General features: G+C 48.6%; 2 protein-coding genes across 3 annotated transcripts in view; one reads left to right on the top strand and one right to left on the bottom strand.

The window, feature by feature from the left end:
- LOC135898830 (uncharacterized) overlaps positions 1 to 20,664 on the bottom strand; it is a 63,502-nt gene extending 42,838 nt beyond the window's left edge. For both annotated transcript variants that reach the window (XR_010563417.2, XM_065427991.2), the window contains exon 1: positions 20,485 to 20,664. Coding sequence is in view for 1 of the 2 variants with exons in the window: in XM_065427991.2 (XP_065284063.2) it covers positions 20,485 to 20,559 (75 nt within the window). In the remaining variant the exon portion in view is untranslated. The remainder of the gene's footprint in view (positions 1 to 20,484) is intronic.
- Positions 1,831 to 7,582, top strand: LOC139057812 (uncharacterized). Its single transcript, XM_070536566.1, has 2 exons — positions 1,831 to 3,397; positions 7,449 to 7,582. Exons 1-2 carry the CDS (start codon positions 2,137 to 2,139, stop codon positions 7,484 to 7,486), a joined length of 1,299 nt encoding a protein of 432 aa, XP_070392667.1. The 5' UTR covers positions 1,831 to 2,136; the 3' UTR covers positions 7,487 to 7,582.
- Positions 20,665 to 21,037: the final 373 nt, after the last annotated feature.

Here is a 21,037-nt window from a genome sequence, read left to right as displayed (position 1 = left end):
CGAGATTGCTTATGATATTATCCCTCTTATCTTTTAGTGCATACACCATGGTTTGTCCTATGCCAGGTTTCTTTTTTACTGATTTCAGGCTGCGTTCATTTTTTTACGGCTTCTTCAGTCTTTCACGTGTTGTAGTTTCGAATATCAGTTATTTTCGCCTTGTGGATCAGTTTTGACAGTTCCGCGAATTGCGTAACGCTGTGCAGCCGCCAGTCCCATACAACCGCGTAGAGCGCAGGACTCTGCGATTCTAGACGTACTGCGCTCACCGAGAAAGGTTAGAAAAACACCCACATAAGCACAGCAGAGAAGTGGCTACGTGAGGCGGTTCGACCGATAACTGTAGAAGCGTCATTCAAAGCAAGTAATTATTCTCCACTTCCGGCGGCGTTTTCTCTACTTCCTTCTTAAATAAAAAGATGTTGATCCATAAATATTCTCATAAACAACGGTTAACATTTTTATTATTCGCTTTTGCTTGCAGTTTGGTTGTTGCGTTGGCTCTCTCCCTTAGTATATTGCTTAATTTCTCAACTCCTTGCGATTTTTGTTTCCGGTTTCCAATTTTGCACGAGAAGTGCTATACAATTAAGGAAAAACAGACGAGGTAACTGGCGACAGTCATCTTGCTTATGGGTTTAAGGGTTATTGCAGGGTTTCATGATGGACGCTCTTTCACATCATTTTATTTCCCACCTTATCTAACCCATATCACGTGTATATGGTTCCGGGCATCTGCCAGCGTCGCGGTGAGCCGTAACTCAAGGAAATAATGAAGCAAAGGGAAAAGTTAAACGCACTTGGTGTTTTCTCCGGCCGCAACTTGTTCCATGAGAGTACAGACCAGCTGAGTGACAGCCGTATCCCTCTCCTGGTCCTAGGATCAGCCTAAACAAAGAAGGTTGAACTAACAAAAGCAACAGCTATGCGCGTGACGGTTGAATAGATGGTGACAACTGAACGCATCGCGAGTTAATCGCGCGGGTGCGGAATCTATGAGAAAACTGTCCTTCACATTAAAAGAAATGCCGATAACTACCGCCATCTAAAAGGAGTGAAAAAGGCAGCATAAGGCTGACCGATGAACAGCTGCCAAGTCTCAACATTAATCTGGCGGCGCTTTAGGAATGTGTGAGAAGTGGTGGCGTGGGCGCGGGGAGGGGGGGGGGGGGGGGTATGCCACATGATTTCGGGGGGGGCCCGGGCCCCCCCGGGCCCCCCCCTGGGTACGTGCCTGCCTGTGGTCCTGGAGTCTCGCCGCATGACCTCCGAGGTTGGAAGCACGCCTCTCAGTTTCGAAGTTTGATGCTTGAAGATTATTTCAGGCAACCAAGGGGGAAAAAATTACGCAGGTGCCTAGGGGACCGGTGAAAAGTAAAAAAAAAAATGCCTTCGTGGGCGCCTGCCCTCTGGAAACCCAAGTTCACCACCAAGATGACACAATGATCAGGGGCGCTATAACGTAAAGCTATACCAAACTTTTCTATTCTAATTCTGCAGTCAGCCCTCCGGGATCGGTCAAATACTTTTTGAACAACTCCAAGTTCGTCGGTCTGTCACGCGAAGTCGCGAGAACCGTGATAGCTCCCCATCCGATGCGACGTGTACACACTGATTATGCATGATTGGGTCGAGCAAAAGAAAATTTGTTATTTCTTATTTGGCGCCTTTTCGCCATGAGACTTCGGCTATTGGTCAAAATATTTAGGGCTGCACCCACTTCACCTGCCTGTCACGCGACGCCACAAAAGCGCGAAAACTCACCGCGTCAAAGTGATGTGTACGCGTTAAAGTAGCATTAATATGCCGAACAGAACAGAACAGTCGCAGAGTAGTGCGGACGTGCCCACATCGGCTCCCTTTTTCCAAGGTTTTCGGCTGTTTTGCGAAGCCGACCCACGGAAACTATACCTTTTATGAAGCGGCAAGTTCCGAGGATTCCGCAGACAGTGGACTCTTATCGGTGGGTGGACTTTTCACCATTTTGTGACTCCTCGAATCTCTGACCACGCCGCGAGAGCGCCAAGCCTAACGGGCTACGCCTACTTAGGCGCGGCAGCGCGAGAAGGCGTAGGCCTAACCCCCCGCCGGCGCGGGCGACCGGCGTTCCAAGCGAACTACTGACCAACAGAAACCATGCCCGGGACCATACTCGTCGAGGGGATGGATATCGCCCCGGAGGAGCTCGATGAAGCGGGATGGACGACCGCCCTCGGCAGCAAACGAAAACAACCAACGAGTACGCCGTCATATGGCGGGCAACGTGTCACCAAGAATATGCCGGCTGGCAGCCGCACGGCCAACTCGCCGGCCAAAAGGTTCATGAAGCAGGTAACGGCAGCCTCGAGGCTACCGAAATTACCCAAGGACCAAATCAAGATCATCGTGCGCCCCAAAGGAGGCCTTGACGTTTCCAAAACGGATATCATACTCCTCGCCCAAGCCCTGGCCATGGCGGCGGCCTTGACGGAACAGCAGACTGCCGAGGACACCGTGTGCCCAAACAAGATGCAGAACATTTTGGTTATCTCTACCCCTCACGATCAAAACGCGAAGGCGTATGCTAGAATCAGCAAGATACATACCAAGCTCGGAGCCTTTGAGGTGTCAGCCTACATTTCTGCCCCTGATGACACGTGCAAAGGTGTAATAAGAAACATCGACCCTTCATTTGACGAAGGAGCCCTTAGGAGGATGATTCTGAACCCAAGAAACCCTACGGCGTTGGAAGTCAGAAGAATTAAGAACACACAAGTAGTTGTTATACTGTTCGACGGCATGCGAGTGCCCAACACGGTCATGTGTGGAGCCGCCCTCGTTCCATGCTTTCTGTACAAACGGCAGATGGATGTATGCTACGCGTGTGGCCACGTGGGTCACCGAGCCGACGTGTGCCCCAGTAGCGAAGAGGAAAAGAAGAAATGCCACGGCTGTGGGAAAATGAAGTCATCAGAGTCACAAGAGGAGGAACACCAATGCACACCCAAATGTGAAGCATGCGGCGGCCCCCATATCACCGGGGATAGAACATGCAAACAACGCTACCAGATCCCATACATCGTTAGGCGTCGGCGTCGAAGGCGACGACAAATGTTGCGAAAAGCACAGATGGCCAGCGGCGATGACATCAGCATCTCCTACGCAAAGAACTCGGCGACACCTGCGGCAGCATATGGTGGCTCCAACCTGCAATCCCGCTCACAATCGAGGGGGCGCTCTCGCTCCAGGAGGCGAACCGGCTCAGGGAAAGCCGGGAACTCCAGCGCATCCAGGTCGAGATCCCGGTCCCGGTCTCGCTCCCAGCCCGCGAAACGGGCCACGTGGGCCGACAAGGTCAAGGGCTCCGGCACAGCACCGTCGATGGGAAAGAAGACTACGACGGCCAAAAGAGCAAGCGGTGAGGCACAGTCAGAGCAAGTGAATGATCCGCGAATCCAATCACTTGAGGCGGAAAATCAACAGCTCAGGCGCGAACTTGCAGAGCTTAAAGAAGCCCTAAATAGCATTAGAGGGCAAATCTCGAACCACGATGAGGATAAAATTAAAGATCTAGGCCCACTTGCTGGTAAATCCAAGCGTAAAGCTCCCAACCCAGACCCGGTCAGCGAGTCAGAAGAGGAGGATGAGATGGCTGAGCCGAGCGAAGCCATAGCTACCGCCGCCGATCCTCCTGCCAAAATAAACAGCAGAGGCAGGCTAGCTGCCATAGAAAAGACCCTAGGACGCATGATGGAAATGCTCTCCGGGATGGAGACGAGATTAACTCAACTAGAGAGACCCAAGGTCCAAGCCAAAGGCAGGCTTACGGTGTCGACAGTGCAAAATCAGGCAAACCCGAATCCCGAAAGTGGGGCTAAAGGGCTAATTCATCATACTCAGTAGGCAAAATGGCGAACGCAAACAGCACGAATCTGAAAATCTGGCAGTGGAACTGCGCAAGTTTCCAGAGGCGCAAGGCCCCACTAGGACAGTTTATCAGGTCTATTGCGGACAAGCCGCAAGTTATATTGTTACAGGAAACGCTATGTACAGCTGAAATTTCCCTCTCGGGGTACCGCACGGTAGCGTACAGGAGAGAAAAGGGCAGAGGTATCGCTACCCTAATCAGAAAAAACATCTCGTTCGTTGAGCACGAGGTCCGCGCGTACAAAGCGGGCCTCGAGGCCCAGTTAATAGAGATCGTACGCAACAGAACAATCAATTCTAATATTTTCATCCTCAACGTGTACAGCGCACCATCGGATAGGAAAAGAGACTTTAAAGCATTACTAGGCACCACGTCTAGGGCGGCGAGAAACGCGCCTCTCGTTGTCGCGGGTGACTTTAACGCACCCAATACGGAATGGGGGTACAGTTACAAAAGTGCAAAAGGGACAAACTTGGCCTTCAACGCTGCAGAGCTCGGCTTAATACTCGTCACAGACCCGAGGCTCCCCACCAGATCCGGTAATTCGGTCAGTCGAGATACGACTCCCGATCTCACCTTCCTCCGAGGTATCGAAGGCACGTGGGACAACCTCCAGGAAGGGCTAGGCAGTGACCATTACATACTTGAAATTATGTTGCGTGTCAAACCCAGACCACCCGCGAGATATGAGTATGTGGACTGGGACCTGTTTCGAAAAATCCGAAATGAAACAGTCCCGCCAGACGAAACTTATGCAGATCTGCTAGATAATCTGAACAAGGCGGTTAAAGGAGCAACCAAAGAAATCATTACGGATGTTGAAGTTCCTAAAATGGACTCGAGACTTGCTCACCTTCTGGAGGCTAAACACGCCCTCTCAGCCAGGTGGAAGACCCAAAAGCTTAATCGTAGACTCAGATCGAAAATCGCGCTTCTTAACAAGGAGATTGAAACCTATTCGGCCCAGCTCGCCCGGCAGCAATGGGATGAGACGTGTACCGAAACGGACGGGCGTATGCGAAGAGGTAGCAAATGGAGCTTACTTAAAAGTCTCCTCAACGATAAACAATCTAAGGACACTCTTAGCCTTGCAACGGATAGGCTCATTAAAAAGCAAACCGCAATCGGTCTCACCGACAGGGAATTAGCCAACAACTTAGCACGTACTTATCTCCCCCTCGCCGAAGACGCGGATCGCCCAGTAGAGCGTTTGAACTACATGGGATTGTCGGCACCTGATCTAGACGAACCTTTCGCCGTGTCAGAGATCAGACACGTTCTCTTCAATCTAAATGGCAGATCAGCCCCGGGACCAGATGGAATCACTAACAAACTCCTTAGGAACCTAGACGATAGGGCAATCGAGATAGTCACGGCCAAAATAAATCAGGTATGGAAAAGTGGACAGGTCCCGATAGACTGGCGTACCGCAAAAGTGGTACTCATACCCAAACCAGGAAAACCTCCACATATAAATAATCTGCGGCCTATTTCCCTTACATCATGCATCGCCAAGGTTGCGGAGCACGCGATACATAACAGGATCACTGAACATATTGAAAACAAGGAGCTATTTAGACACAATCTAATCGGCTTTAGACAGGCGTTGTCCACGCAGGACGCTATGCTTTTGCTTAAGAAAGCAATCTTTAATAACCCTACTCGCGACGTGAGAGGGATCCTCGCACTGGACCTCTCCAAGGCTTTCGACAGGGTCGCGCATAAACACATCCTGACAGAGATTTCGTCTCTCAACCTGGGCCAGCGGTTTCATGATTACACCAGATCCTTCCTCGCTGATCGCAAGGCACACCTTCGACTAGGCATGGTCACGGGAGGACCCTACGAACTAGGCACCTGCGGCACCCCGCAGGGCTCAGTCCTCTCCCCACTCTTATTTAATATAGCCATGCACAAACTCTCCACTCGCCTCGCTGCAATTCCGAACGTGGGTCACGCCATTTATGCGGACGATATTACGATCTGGGCGCCGGGCGGATCGCTAGCCATGCTCGAACAGTCGTTACAAAGCGCGTTGGAGGCTACCGAAGATTTTCTTTCAAACACAGGCCTTGAACTCTCCCCCGCTAAATCAGAGCTACTGTTATACCGCCAGTCCAGACAGGGGGTGAGAAATCTTGCGCCTCTGGAAACTCTGCCGGTAGAAATTCGAGCTAAAAATGGGCATCCCATACCGAGGAAGGACTCGGTCAAGATACTAGGTCTCCTCATCGATGCCAAGGGCTGTAACTCGACGGCCCTCAACAGGCTCACTGGACAGGCTAGTAATGTCCTAAGACTTGTAGCCCGCGTCTCAAATCGAAGAGGCGGTCTTAAAGAGGATAATTTGCTCAGAGCTTATCAGGCATTCTTCCTGAGTCATGTCACCTACATCGCGCCGTACCTTAATTGGGGTAAAGCGGAAAAGGCCAAGCTCGACTCCCTAATCAGAACCGGCCTCAAGCGCGTGCTCGGCCTTCCGCAGTCCACAAGCACTGAGAAGCTGCTGGAGCTAGGACTCCATAACACCATCGATGAGCTAATAGAAGCTCACACAGCGGCTCAGATAATGAGACTTTCATCCACTAAGCCAGGGATTAAGATTTTAGAAGAAGCAGGAATCCAACCCAGACATGAACCGGCGACCAAAGTTAGCTTGACCCGGGAAACCAGAGCTCACATCATGGTTGACCCCGTCCCGCGAAACATCCACCCAGTGCATAACCAAGGCAGAAGATTCGCGAGAGCCAAGTCGATCCTTAAAAGGATCAATCAGCAGAAGCTAGATGCCCTCTTTGTCGATGCTGCCAGATATGACAGTGGGGACAAGTTCGCTGTCACGGTGGTAGACGTGGGGGGCAACCTGGTCAATGCAGCCTCTGTTTATACTAAGTTTGCCCATGTGGCGGAGGAAGCGGCGATCGCTCTGGCTTTTCACAGCTCAAAAGTTCCCGCTATCATCTTCTCTGACTCGCGCACCGCGGTTAGATCGTTCTCGTCCGCCCTCATATCTGAACAGGCGTACAGTATTGTGATCAAAGCACTACGAAGGACTAGGGAGAGTACCGAAGGAGGATACCAAATCTCGTGGTTCCCAGCCCATCTAGACAGCTCCATTAACCCGCTTGGATGTAATCCTAACGAGCAGGCCCACCGGAGAGCGCGCGATTTCACGCACCGCGCTGTCGCGGGTAGCCAGGCTTGGAACGAGGTCAACATCCACAAAGATCCATTAAGTACATTCCACGAAATTGTTTCTCATTATCGACTAGGCAGGAGGACATTTCCACCCCCTCACCCCAAATTGAATAAACCTCAGGCTACCACACTAAGACTCCTGCAAACCCGTACATATCCCACTCCTCGGTCTCTTCACAGGATAGATCCTGAACACTCACAGTCGTGCCCCAAATGTGGTCATGACTCATGCTCCTTTGACCACATGCTCTGGCTGTGCCCAGCCCTTAACGCCTCTCCACCCATCACGAAAGAACAATGGCAGGACTCTCTCATGAGCAGCAATCTCAATATTCAACTCCAGGCTGTCCAGAGGGCCCACGACATTGCCGCGGGACTTGATCTCCCGGTTCCATCGTGGGCGGAGCCACCGACTTGATCTTCGGGAGCCTTCGGTTTGGCTCCCCGAGGTCTCAGTCCCTCAGGACTCAAATAAAGTTCTTGTCATGTCATGTCAGGCGCAGGTTGCCCCGTTCCGAAAGGAATAAAAGACGGCTGCCGCCGATCGCTCAAGCACTGGCTACTCGCATCTGCCGGAGAGCACGGGTTTATTTGCGCACAATAAAACTTCTTGTGTGGCCGTGTAACGTTTTCGGGCGCTTTCGGCACGTTTACGACCTCACTCTGTGTGTGTGGGTAGTGATTTTTGAAGGAGAGGAAGAGAGAAGTGCAGTGCCGTAACTGTCTCTCAGAGGAGGACACCTCAACAGCACTGCACAGGGAAAGGGGAGTGGGGAGAAAAAGATGAGGGAGAGAAGGAAAGGAGGGCGGAAAAAAAATAACAAGAAGGTTGAAGAAGCAATGCGGGGCTTGCAGCCGCGCTCTCAGCTGCGTGTCAGAACAAAAGTCAAGTAGGGCAGGAAGCACTTTCTTGACAATGGAAGGGTGGGCTGCCGGAAAGAGAAGTGCTACCTCCGAGTCACAGGGCAGTCCCAAACGACGGTATGATGCAAAGAGCGCAGTGCGCTCAACATCGAAGACCGGGCAGCGGAGCAGAAGGTGCTCAAGCGTCTCCTCTTCGCCGCAATCCAAGCACGCGGGGCTGCCTCTTCCGCGTGCTTGGATTGCCGCGAGGAGAAGACGCTCTGCCAAATCTTCTGTGCTGAGGATCCGGTTTAGCAGCATTCTTAACTTTCCGTGGCATGCCGCCGCGATTTTCGACCAGCCACCTAAAGCTAAGGAAGGGAAAGCGGACCAATCACAGACGCCGGCACCACCCTCTTCGTCAAGTTATCGATTTTCAGTGCACTGCCTCGGCCCCATCGAATCCCTCTCTAATTGAGCGTTCTCCTCACCTGTTGTCAGCCAACTAGATAAGACAAGCCGCTCAGTGCAGGCAATGTTATTCGTTTTTAAAGCAAACAAAAGTGACCTCCTATAAACGAGGAGAGCGTTCCATTGGTCTGTTCAAACAACCCTGCGAACCACTGCCCGATGCTTGCGTCGGCGGTAACGTAAGTTTGACGTTAGGAGATTGGAATAAAAACATATTGGAATGGTTTTCCGTTATAGGGCACCAAAGTTACAATTTGACAAAAGATATAAATGTGCAGACGAGGAATAACATAAGACACATGAAGTAGGCGCGTGCAGTAACGTATTTGTGCATAAATATACGTAAATAAGAATTATTACATTTAAGTTACAACAAGTATACAAGTGAAAAGGTTACAAAGATGACAAAATTAATACAAGCAAATGACAGAAAAAGACTGATTTTCGTGACTTCTATCTGTCTATCTGTCTATCTATCTATCAGTCTGTCAGTCCATCAGTCCATCAGTCTGTCAGTCCATCAGTCCATCAGTCCATCAGTCCGTCAGTCCATCAGTCTGTCAGTCCATCTGTCAGTCCATCTATCAGTCTATCTATCAGTCTGTCTATCAGTCTATCAGTCTATCTATCAGTCTGTCAGTCAATCAGTCAGTCAGTCAGTCAGTCAGTCAGTCAGTCTATCAGTCAGTCAGTCAGTCAGTCAGTCAGTCAGTCAGTCAGTCAGTCAGTCAGTCAGTCAGTCAGTCAGTCAGTCAGTCAGTCAGTCAGTCAGTCAGTCTGTCTATCAGCCTATCAGTCTATCTATCAGTCTGTCAGTCTATCTATCAGTCTGTCAGTCAGTCTGTCAGTCAGTCTATCAGTCAGTCAGTCAGTCAGTCGGTCGGTCGGTCGGTCGGTCGGTCCGTCCGTCCGTCCGTCCGTCCGTCCGTCCGTCCGTCCGTCCGTCCGTCCGTCCGTCCGTCCGTCCGTCCAATCAGACCCTCGAATGAGAACAGAGCGGTCGAAATTCGAGGCGCTCCTTACAGGGGTGGGCAGCAGTAAGTTTTTTTTTTTTTCAGGAAGCCCATCGGTGTCCGCTTCCGGGAGCTCGTTAAACCGTATATATCGTGGCACTGAAATGTGAAAAGCATAGCTTACGAGTGTATCGGGGCTTATACTTCGAGATTGACGCTAATCCGAAGGCGGCTCAGTGCTCGAATTTAAGGTACCGTCATCCGTTTCCGCCATTTCTTTTCCGCGGGCTGTTTTAATCTTCCTCTCATAAAAAAAAAACGAAATGAAGAAATGAAAGACAACAAGAAGCCAAAGGAGCTGAGTTCATTTACGGAGGGATGATCCGGGCGGCTACACGCTGTTTCTATGGGCAGCTTTGTAGAAGCGATCTAGTTTGTTTTATTGGCTGATGACTTTCGGTGAGTGTGCTTTCACTCTCGTGAGCACAATGTCTAACGCCACGTCTCCCTCGAGTGACGGTCGTCCAGCCTACGGCACGTCTGGCGCCATCGCAACACTGCGCGTTCTAGTTAAACAGAGAATAAGGCCGTGCTGCATGCGAACCCTCACAATATTGCTGCTGACCAGCAGGGCACACAGCCCTCCATATCCAAATAATCCCTCACCCGCCTTAACCCCCTCAACTTCTCGCACGTAAGGATTCCCTCCGACGGGAGACACGTTCACTTATCCCACCGCTCCTTCCCCCGTCATCTTATTATAAGTCGTTTGCGTCATTGTGGAAGCTGGAATTTTCCTTACACAATAGCAATACTGAATGCACCTCGATATGTGTTCATCTGAGCTTCGTTGTCTGCTCACCGCCACAGTAATTTGTACTATACGACGTGCATATGCAAAGGTCCTAACATGTCACGTATCGCTCTAACGCATCATGTACCCAGGAAAAATAAAACTCTCTCCGGCAAGCCGAAGATGCCGCCCGAGTCCAAGGGCTTCGAGACGCGTCACCTGAGGCTACCATGACCAAAACTGCCAGACCATTCTTTTTAAGTCAGTCAGTCAAGAACTTTATTGAGGTCCTGAGGGGTCTAAGCCGTTGGAGATCGCACGCGGCGAGCTCCTTGGGCCGAAACCGTAGGCGACGCCCAAGTCGGGACGGGAACGTGGTGACGCTCCGCCAGTTCTTGGGCCCTCTGGACGGCCTTGAATTGCAGTTTGAGGTCCGGGCTTTTGAGGGCTTCTTCCCATTCGCGCTCACTGGAGAGAGGGCCCTCTGGTAACGCGGTACATTGCCAAAGCATGTGCGAGAGTGAGCAGTAGGGTTCTGGGCAGTCTCGGCAATTTGCCGGGATTTCTGAATTGTAGTGGCTTAAGAGGCCTCGTGACGGATACGAGGCCGTTTGCAGCATTCGAAACGCGGCCGCCTGCGCGCGCTCGAGTTTGGCGTGCGGGAGCGGGTATTTCATTCTGCCTTTTCGATAGTGTGAGGTGATTTCTTGGTATGTGAGTAGCGGGTCATTAAACTGAATGTCCAGCCCCTCGGAGGCCGTAGGACCGTCGCGGCGGGCAAGTTCTCGCGCACGGTCATGGGCCGTTTCATTGAGGTTGGGTTTTTGCGGGTGGATGTCCTTCCCCATGTGAGCGGGGAACCAGGAGAGGCACCGTTTGCACTTGTTTGAGCTCGCTAGTAATATATGCGCTACCTCTTTCGGTACATTGCCGCTTTCGTAAGCCCGAATTGCAGCACGCGAATCCGTGAGGACATGGGTAAATGTGGGGTCTGCCATGGCGATGGCTACGGCTATCTGTTCGGCTTTAGCGCTAGTGGTCGATTTAACCGATGCCGATGACCGTAACGTTCCGTTGCCGTCCACAACTGCTATCGCGAAAGTTGATGTATTGCCGTACTGGGCCGCGTCAACAAATGCGGTGGCTTCACGATCCGCGTCTGTGCGGTCGAGAATCGCGCGGGCGCGGGCCCGACGCCTACCCACGTTGTATAGTGGGTGGACGTTTCTGGGAAATGGTGAGACTCTGTAGTTGTCTCTAATTTCACTCGGTAGGGTAACAGCGTGCTCGAGATAGGGAGATGGGGAGACATTAGCTTCGCTTAAAATTAGTCTACCGGCTTTGGACGAGGATAGGCGGAGTATTTGCGCCATAGTCTGAGCCTCGATCACTTCGTCGATGTTGTTGTGCATGCCTAGCTGATCAACCTTTGCTGTACTTGCTCTTTGTGGAATGCCCAAGACCTGTTTGATGCTCTTGCGCATGAGTGTGTTTAGTTTCGTCTTTTCTGTTTTCGTCCAGTTGTGGGCAGAGGCGACGTAATTAATATGGCTCATAAGGAACGCGTGGTATACGCGCAGTAGGTTATCTTCGCAGAGACCCTTCCTGCGCCCTGAGACTCTGTGGATGAGTCTGATCATATTTTCGGTTTTGGCGGTTAAGTGTTTGATCGAGTGTGCGTGGCATCCGGTGGCTTCGATTAGAAGCCCAAGAATGCGAATGTGGTCGACTCGCGGAATCTGTTGGCCGTCTCTTGTATGTAGTGCGATCGGAAGTTCGTCTAGAGGAGTTAGGTATCGGACTCCTTGGCAAGACTTGCGATATAGTAAGAGTTCCGATTTCTTGGAAGATAGCTTCATTCCTGTCTCTAGTAGGTACTCCTCCGTGGCATCTAGGGCAGACTGTAATGCCTGCTCCATGTCTGCCAGGGAGCCTCCCGGGCTCCAGATGGTGATGTCATCTGCATATAGAGCGAAATTTACGTCCGGGATGTCTCGTAGTTTGTCTGCGAGTCCCTTCATCACTATGTTAAAGAGTAATGGAGAGATGACTGAGCCTTGCGGTGTTCCGACGGAACCCAGCGTGTAGCAGTCCGACTTAAGTTGTGAGACTCGCAGTCGGGCTTCTCTGTTTATTTTTTTCTTCTTCTTAACCCGCCAATAGTCAGAGAGCTACGCCCGGGGCGTTATTCCACTGCGCCAGGATATTATATGTGCACTCATCGTACTTTAGGCAGTATACTGCAAGCGACTTGGAGATGCAAACGACTGAGATAATATAGCGAGAAATAAGCTTAGGAGGCTGCGGGCCGGAGTGGCTCTTACACCGGCTGTCACCTGCAAATGGAACTAGCCACACTTTCTACTGCGGGCAACATGTCCATACTGTCCCTTTGGAGTGAGTGAAGCTGACCAACCGCTTAATGTGCACTTTTCCAGACTTGCAAACGAAACCACGTCGTCTCCTGCACAAGCTCGCCTCCGCTCTACTGTGCCGCGACCAGCTACGACCCACAGGTATAAATGACAGCAAATACCACAAAACACTTATTTAACGCATACACTGTTAGGACCTTAGAGCAGACGTATAGCACATACACAACACTGTGGAAGCATTAGCTCGTGCGCTCCTATCTAGATACATGGAAAAAGGGAAATGGTTTTTTTCCTGGTAACCACAGCATGAAGTTTGATGGTGTTTACTGCACTTAAAAGAAAAAGCTAAAATCTAGTGATTTTTGGTAGCAAATTTTCGATTTAGGCCGTCAATTTGTAATAAAGATTGCTGAGAATCGCAAATATTCATAAAACGAAATTATCAAGTTTAGAACTATGTAAGTCTGCAACAATAAACGACATCGCAATTCTGTAAATTGCATATAGTATAATACATCTAAAGCGGACAAATTTGATCTATTATACATGGATCTTAAATACACCACTGATAGGTGAGTAGCACTTTGCAAAGCCTTCGTAAACATTGTAGCAGGTTCACGTAAAATATAAAGTAATGTATCAAATTTGCACGGTTTGGATATTCTGACGGATGAAATTCACAGAACTGCGGTATCTGTTCTTGGTGCAAGGTTCTGATTTGTATACATCGTACTTCCATCTTTTTTCTCTCACTTGCCAATTTTTGGCAATATATTGTTAAGAAAATTCAGGCGATAAATAAATATTCCGTTTTCAGAAGTCACTAGAATTTACCCTTTTCTCTCAAATGCCGCATATTTCATTAAAATAGACTAAGGGTTAATTCAGAAAAGAATTTCTGCGTTTTATTTTACACGTATTTGAAGAGGTGGCGTCGAAGTTCGGGCCGAGCTGAAGCTTCTTCTTAAAGCATGTATTCACCGCAAAAAGAAGGGGGGGGGGGGGGGGGGAGAGTGGGCGTATATTTAGGGTCACAATCAAGATGGCATATGCAATAATCGAAAGTGATGGATACCGTTCCTTTGTCTACGGAACCTTGTTTTACAGCGAAGCTGTTAGCCACTCGTTGGTCGGCATTTTTCGTGCCCATGTCCATGGGAAAAAATCTGGGCCGATACCAAAGTACTGCATTACCGGGCCGACCCGCGACGGTGGTGAATCAGGCTCCAAGCACTCAGCAAAGTGAAGAGAAAAGTGCGTGCATTCTTTAGAATCCCGCCTACAACATACAGAACAGCATACGTTTCAGTAAGGTACAAGCACAAAACAAGCATCCGACCCACATAATTTATGATACGGCACTCCTGATAGCGATGCGAAGCACGTAGTGCTCCCCGCGTACGTTTTCCGGCAAAGATTACTGTTGCGGAAGCTGCCGTGACGACGGCAGCTTGTGACGTGTGGAGTGACGTCACTAGCCTTTCGTATACAAAAGAACCATCCTAGCAACAAATTTATTAGTTGTTACAGCACCGATATTGGTAGGCAATGCATGAGTAGGACTTCTGAGGAACAGCGTGAATACGAGGAGCAGCAAAGGGAAAAAGAAACGGCAATATTATCAGTGGCTGCGTGCTGTTAAAATTACCATTGCTCCCATTACTACCATTACTCTAAAGCAATAGAAAGTCCCCTGCCCCTCTCAATAGATGTAATGGCGGTTTCGAACAGCTTCGCTGGATATCCACTTTCGCAGGGCCAGGATGCAAGTACATTTTTTATGCGAAGCATATTACTAGGGCTCAACCCAGCTCCTCAGGCGCGGCGGTGTCGCCTTCAATACCACGTGACACCGTGACGTCACGACTGAGGAGAAACGGGGCTCCAACTCGCGCCGTCGCTCGCGGCGTTGCGGCGGTATATAAGCAGCTGCGCTTGCCTCTGCTAGACACTCACGAGGCGAGATGCCTCCTGGAGACAGAGCTGCTCGTTGGAATGAGAAGCGAAGGTTGCGGCGTGCTACAGAGACTGTTTCTAGGTGGCTTTGCTACGGCGCAGCGACTACGCGCCCCGCATCGGACGCGGTGAGCGTCGAGCAACGCAGCGTTCGGCGCGACAACGAAATGTGCGCCTGAGCAAGCGCCGCATGCCTGAGCCGACGCCGACGACACCGGCTTTTCTGCGACACGAGCTCCTTAACGCTGTCGCGTCAAAATAAAGGCTAGTATGCTTCGCATCCTGGGCTTAACCTTAGCTAAGCCACAGCCATTTTTTATGTTATCTGATCACTATTACTTTCATTATCATCATCACAATCTGCTTTAAAGTGCACCTTACGACGAAAGCCTCTTCTAGAGTGCTCGCACTACCTGCGTTTTACGTCAATCAAGCCCACCCTAGGAATGCAAAACCATGCTTTGCAACACCTGGTACCCGTTCTGTTATTCTAATAGATCATTGGTCGTCCACGAAGTACAGAGCTTGTACAACTCTGCCTCCTTTTTTTAGTACAGCTAGAACGTAATATAATCTTCCCGGCTTCCTTTATTTTCATTGAGAAGAAGCTTCAGTCGGTATTAAATACAATTTCAAATACTTAAATACATGTAAAATAGAGAAATGCTCTAACTAGAAAGCCACAAGACTGAGTAAACTACGAGTAAACTTTAATGGCTGTTAGAAGCTGAATTCCGACATATAGGGTCTTAAATTTCGCAGAAAATTGCAAATTTTGCAATCTAAACTGAACACATATAATGTATGTAAATCATATGTGTCATAAGTAGTCATACGGTAACGCATAAGACCTACCAACAATTGTTATATCATTTGCGCGAGTTTTGCAAATGTCATACCCGGATGTCACTGGTGTATTTCATTGCGGTGTACAATAAATCACTTTTGAAATGTGCCACCACATGCAGTTGCGATGTCAGTTTTTATTTATTTATTTATTTATTTATTTATTTATTTATTTATTTATTTATTTATTCATTCATTCATTCATTCATTTATTACTGAGTAACATGGTTGTCCACTTTCGAAACTTTACAGTCCTTGGCAAACATGGCAAGAAATTATCCCACCAGTCGCTGAGTTCTAACCGCGTCGTCTAAATGCAACAAACGCTATTAAAACGGGTTCATTGGATGCTGACCATAACGGTGTTTTCATGCAGTTGGATAAGTGCTCCCGAGGTGAAGCTTCATTGTAAAGTTATGCCTATCACACTCCTTTCCAGTGTGTATAAGGGTGATGTTTCCGATCAGATTGTTTCACTTGGTCATATAACCGCGGATATATTTCTTCGAAATTCGAAGAAATATATTCGAGTGGATGACATTTTTTTTTTTCATCACGAAGGTCAGTATGCACAAAGCCGCCAATGCACAAGTGCGTTTCTTGAAGACAAGTTGGCTATACAAGCGACGTGACTATACACGTGAGTAAACATTTATCTGCGGGTGTACGCACACCGGCTTCCTTTCACTTTCTCTTTCCTTCACTCTTTCCTTTTCCCAACATGTAGGGTAGCCAATCAGGTTTGACATGCATAGTTAGCATCCTTGCGTTCCCTTCTTCATCTTCCTCCCTCTTTCACTGTAGGGTTTTGGGCGCATGGATCTGAGATCCTGGTTCGCGCTTGAATGCAATATCATTGTAGCAGGGCATGGTACCGTGCAGCATCATGTATGCCTTTAGGTTTTGCGCTTGAGGCCACGCGTACTCTCGTTGTGATTCCAATAAACTAGCATGTAACCAAGTTGAAGCACGTAATTGATTGCATGTTGCAAGATAATAATGCGCAAGAAAACCGAAACAGACATATTCCTTGTAACCTTTGGCGAATGTGTTATTTGGCTACTGTGTATGCTCATCTCTCTTGGGCAGAAAGAATTCGGATTCGTCTTTTTCTTTAGTTTGTTTACTTCGTTTATTATTACGTATGTACTCTGCGCTGTCCGACACAGACGACAGCAATCCTGTGCATTAAGAGTACGTCATGTTTTATGCATACGATCGCTTCAGTATCGTATCAGAGAGGTACTTATATAGAGGTCGATCGCCCGTACGAAACTTCACCAGTAGAAGGTTCGCCGGGAAATTACCAGCTGGAAACTGGAAAATCATCTGATTTCCCGGTTTGCTTTACAAGTTATTGGAGTACCGAATAAAAACAGTAAGTTGAGTGAGAATTGTAGATTTCATAGTTAGTATTGCGAATAAGTCAGTCTTAGAATCAATGGAAGCTCGCTTTGCCAGAAACGAGGTAAATGCCAAAGACAAGTTTCTGTGGACGCCACACTCAAGTTCGCGCATCATTGTACCATGACGTCAAAGAATCTGGCATAATCTTCGCTAGTCCAATTAACTATGTACAATTAAAGAAGCGTTGCTATGTATCCGAAGATCAATCGAAGATCAACCCGGCAGTACTTAAGTAAGCTTTTCCAGACATAAAAAGGATCAATATACGCGACTACAATGTGGAAACAATGTCGCCACCAAGGCTTCCCGCTCAGAAAGGCTGAGAGGGTTTTAACGCAGAACTTTACCAGTCTAGGCTTATTTTGCGTTCGGTCTTTAGTATTCCTTTAAATCGACCAGCCTATTTTAACAGCGTCATCTCGCCTTCCTTCGGTCACTCCGTGCTCTCAATGCTAGGGAACAAAGGCTGATTAGCTGTTTACAACAAGGTCGTTCACTCCTTCCTTCATAAAAGTTCTACGTCATTACTCTCTCTCTCTCTATCTCTCTCTCTCTCTCTCTCTCTCTCTCTCGCTCTCTCTAAGCCCGTGTGTTGTTGTCACTGCGGCAGTAAACACCTTGCCCATTAAACAGAACACGGCGATTCAAGTTAGGCAAAGCATAGTGGTTGGTACTACAATACCCGGCTGTTGTGCGCGAGACGCAATTTTACTCGAGCGTAACGAAAAAGGTAGACGTATAGTTTCACTGGAGCCAAGCGAGCGCCCGTGGCAGTCCCGACAACAAACAGTACCATTCTAACCGTAACGTGTATCTATGTGATCATTCAGTGGAGTTAACTGCTATTTGCCCTAATTCTTATTGTACATCTAAATTATCTTCAAAACTCGCCAGGCCTCATGAATTGTGTGCATATCGGCGTGCCTCAAGAGACTCAACAAGAAAGTAAAAATCTTGAAATGACCCGCCGTGATTGCTTAGTGTGTTGGGCTGCTAAGCACGACGTCGCGGGAACGGATCCCGGCCTCGGCGGCCGCATTTCGATGGAGGCGAAATGCGAAAACACCCGTGTACTTAGATTCAGGCGCACATTAAAGAACACCAGGTGGTCGGAATTATCCCAGAGTCCCCCTCTACGGCGTGCCTCATAATCAAATCATGGCTTTGGCACGTAAAACCCCACATATATATCAATCTTGAAATAGACCTCCCGCAACTTTAGCGCTTAGGTGGCTCTCTGGATACTTACTACACCGTAACCCGAGAGTTAAAGCGATCGCTTCTAGTTTTACATCTACGAAACTCACGCCGGAAGTATTTCTACAGCGTTTCTAGCAGGTATGTAATCCGCGTAGATTGCCACGACCACATCGCAATGTTTAACCTAAAAAAAAAAAAACACGCTAGCATGACGAATGCGGCACACCGTTTGGATATCGTGCATGGTTTATTGAGACTACGCATATTCACAAAACAATATGTGTCGAAGATAACTGTCAACAGCAATGCTTTTCTCGGAAAATAGTTCCTTGAAAAACGCACGCATACAAAGTAGTTTCTTTTTATGCAGTGTATATTTCAAACTGGAGCAACCTACCGAAACAACGCTCTAACAGAAACAATTGCTGAAAGGCAGGCAAAATGGATAACAGGCGCTGCACGCCTCGCCAAACAAGAAAACAAAATAAATTTGACACCGATCATCGTGCTGATGGCTCTGAACCAAGACGTATGTAAGATTGTGAGTTTTATTCGTACACTTACGGCGCACTAAATTAAGTAAACGTTATATCTAATAACTGGACATTGCTGAATGTCCTCTTTGACAAGCATTTGCTGCAAACGGTATAAAAGAGAAAAGAAATTCTCATTTGACATTACAATTTGAGCACATACGTTATATATTCACGCACGAGACCAAAGCCGTGGTCTTTTATACGTACTCGTACGTAGCCTACTTATGCAGTGTTACGCGTAGGATTTCTTGAAGAGCAGGCTGGAGCATAAGACAACAACAATGTATACGAAAGCAACGCGGATGTTGTAGGATGAAATTAAACAGGCTAAAACGTACTCTCTTGATGTGACGCTGAGGGGAGGGCTTGCCTCTGGAAACGGTGGTGCTAAAATTTAAGTTCTCGGATCTTACGTGCTAAAACCCCGATATAATAATGAGGCACGCCGTAGTGGGGGACTGCAGATTAATACTGACTTCCTGAGGTTCTTTAACCTCCACCTAAATCTGAGTACACGAGGGTTTTTGCAATTAGCCCCCATCGAAATGCGGCCGCGGCCAGAATTCGAAGCCGTGACCTCGAGCTCAGCAGCGCAACCACGTATATCCACTGGGCTACCGCGGCGGTTGACGGTAATTTATAGGTGTAGAAACTAATAGGAAAATTAAAATGGCGCGTTATCCTTTGTTTTTTCAGCTGGATTCAAATGAAGTGGACATCAAAATACACTATTCCACCAGGCTACAATAAACTGATGTACTTTTATCCGCCTCTTAACTAAAATACATTGTCCTGGCACAAGTTAGTTAAGTGTGTTACAAGTGATCGAATCACTTGTAAGGAGAACGAACTGAATGACGAGACCTCTTACTCGTTGATTTCTCAAACGATGGCATCGCTTTACAGTCGCTTCTAAGACACGCACCAAACTCAAACAGCACGTCCAAGAATGGCTCATGCTTTTCCACAAAAAAAGTGTCGAACCTAGAAACGCAAAGTCATGGTCTATAGACATTTCTCCGCTTAAAATGAGTAAAATGTGCTACAGCCAATTTTGCTTTATCTTATACGGCGCGGTAACTAAGCAAGTTCTGTGATAAGCACGATGCTGTTGGCTCAATTGCCGGTTCGTGGAGGCCGAATACTGGCGGAATGCGGAATGTCATAAGCAGCTTCATGCTGAGTTTGGCGCCAGTTAAGGAATTTCCTCCAATATCAATAATTAAACTGGAGCAACTTGACAAAACAACGAAAAACCCAAAGCAGTGCTCCGGACCACTGCCAGTTGCACTTCGCTCCTCGAAAAGGCAATACGTATGTCGAGTGAGCTCCTGAAAAACACTCTGCAATGTGGTGAACGCTGTTTTTAATCGCGTAACCGGGAACTCGGAGGCGCGACTTAATGCTAACACATTTATCTCGCATTTACCGCTAAATTGTCATCGAATTATTTTGTAGGCGCTTTGCGTCTCGGTCTCAATGTGTGTTTTGCGCTTCAATACCAACTATAGGCCAGTGGTACAACCCTTCTACTTCAAGCAATCAATCAATTAATTAATAATGGCACATAGGACAGCCACCCTGTTTATCATTCCAGTCAATAAGGCAACCAAGTAAGTCGGTGTCGGTCGGTCGGTCTTTATTGACATGATGATGCTACCACATGTAATGACGTCAGATTTCCGTTTAGGCTAAGTTATCTTTTTTCTTGTTACTACGCTGAAAAAAAGTTGAATAAACAGTGGGGATATTCTTCAGCACGAAAACTATAAAGCAAATATGAAAGAGCGAGGTTGGGGCTTTCCAGATTTACAGAAAGCGCTTTTTGAACGCAGAGCAAATGCATAACAGCACGATGTCTACTTGCGACGTTTTCCAGCCGGCACTACAGAATATGCCTCGGCACAGCGTGAAATGTATAACTGCTGACGCCGAAAATGCATCGGGAGTACGTGCCACCCGGATGCCACTTGACTTACAGAGCGAAGAAGTCACTCACAAGCGTGTAGATGCCGCAGGCGAAGCTTCCCCTGCGCAGAGAGAGCCAGCAGCAACAGGTGCGAAGCAGGGCCATGCCGCAATAGTCAGCGGGGACGCCACCCGAAGCGCGTATGCGCAGGAACCACACGTGCTGGCGCGCGAGCGTCGGCGAAGCGCGACAGAAAGGCGCCGCGTACCGTGCCGCTTGGCGCGGCTCTGCGCGCTGCTCGCTCGTTTCCGGGGAGAGCGCGGCGCCGTTGTCGCCGCCCCGCGTCGCGCTGATCGCACCCCCCTGCACGTCTCGCTACACTTGTCCAGCCGCACGGCGCGTTGTCCGGTTACCATCGCCACTTCTTGCACTGCAGCGAAAGCTGCGGGTTTCGTCGCGCTGCCAGAAAAGTGAGCCAACATACGAGCTCCACCACCATTATCCGCTTTGACCTCCCTCCGCGCGATGCCGACTGCCGATGCCGAAATTTCAAGATGAATTCAGACCAAATAGACCGGCTTCGCAGTTCATTCACGTCTTAGCACACGAATTATAGTAGCGCATAGTCGACGAGCCGTTCTCC

Source organism: Dermacentor albipictus, chromosome 3 (genome assembly GCF_038994185.2).
Source record: "Dermacentor albipictus isolate Rhodes 1998 colony chromosome 3, USDA_Dalb.pri_finalv2, whole genome shotgun sequence".
NCBI classification, from domain to species: domain Eukaryota; kingdom Metazoa; phylum Arthropoda; class Arachnida; order Ixodida; family Ixodidae; genus Dermacentor; species Dermacentor albipictus.
The sequence above is the reverse complement of the archived record's forward strand: the minus strand, read 5'-3'. Positions and strand labels throughout refer to the sequence as shown.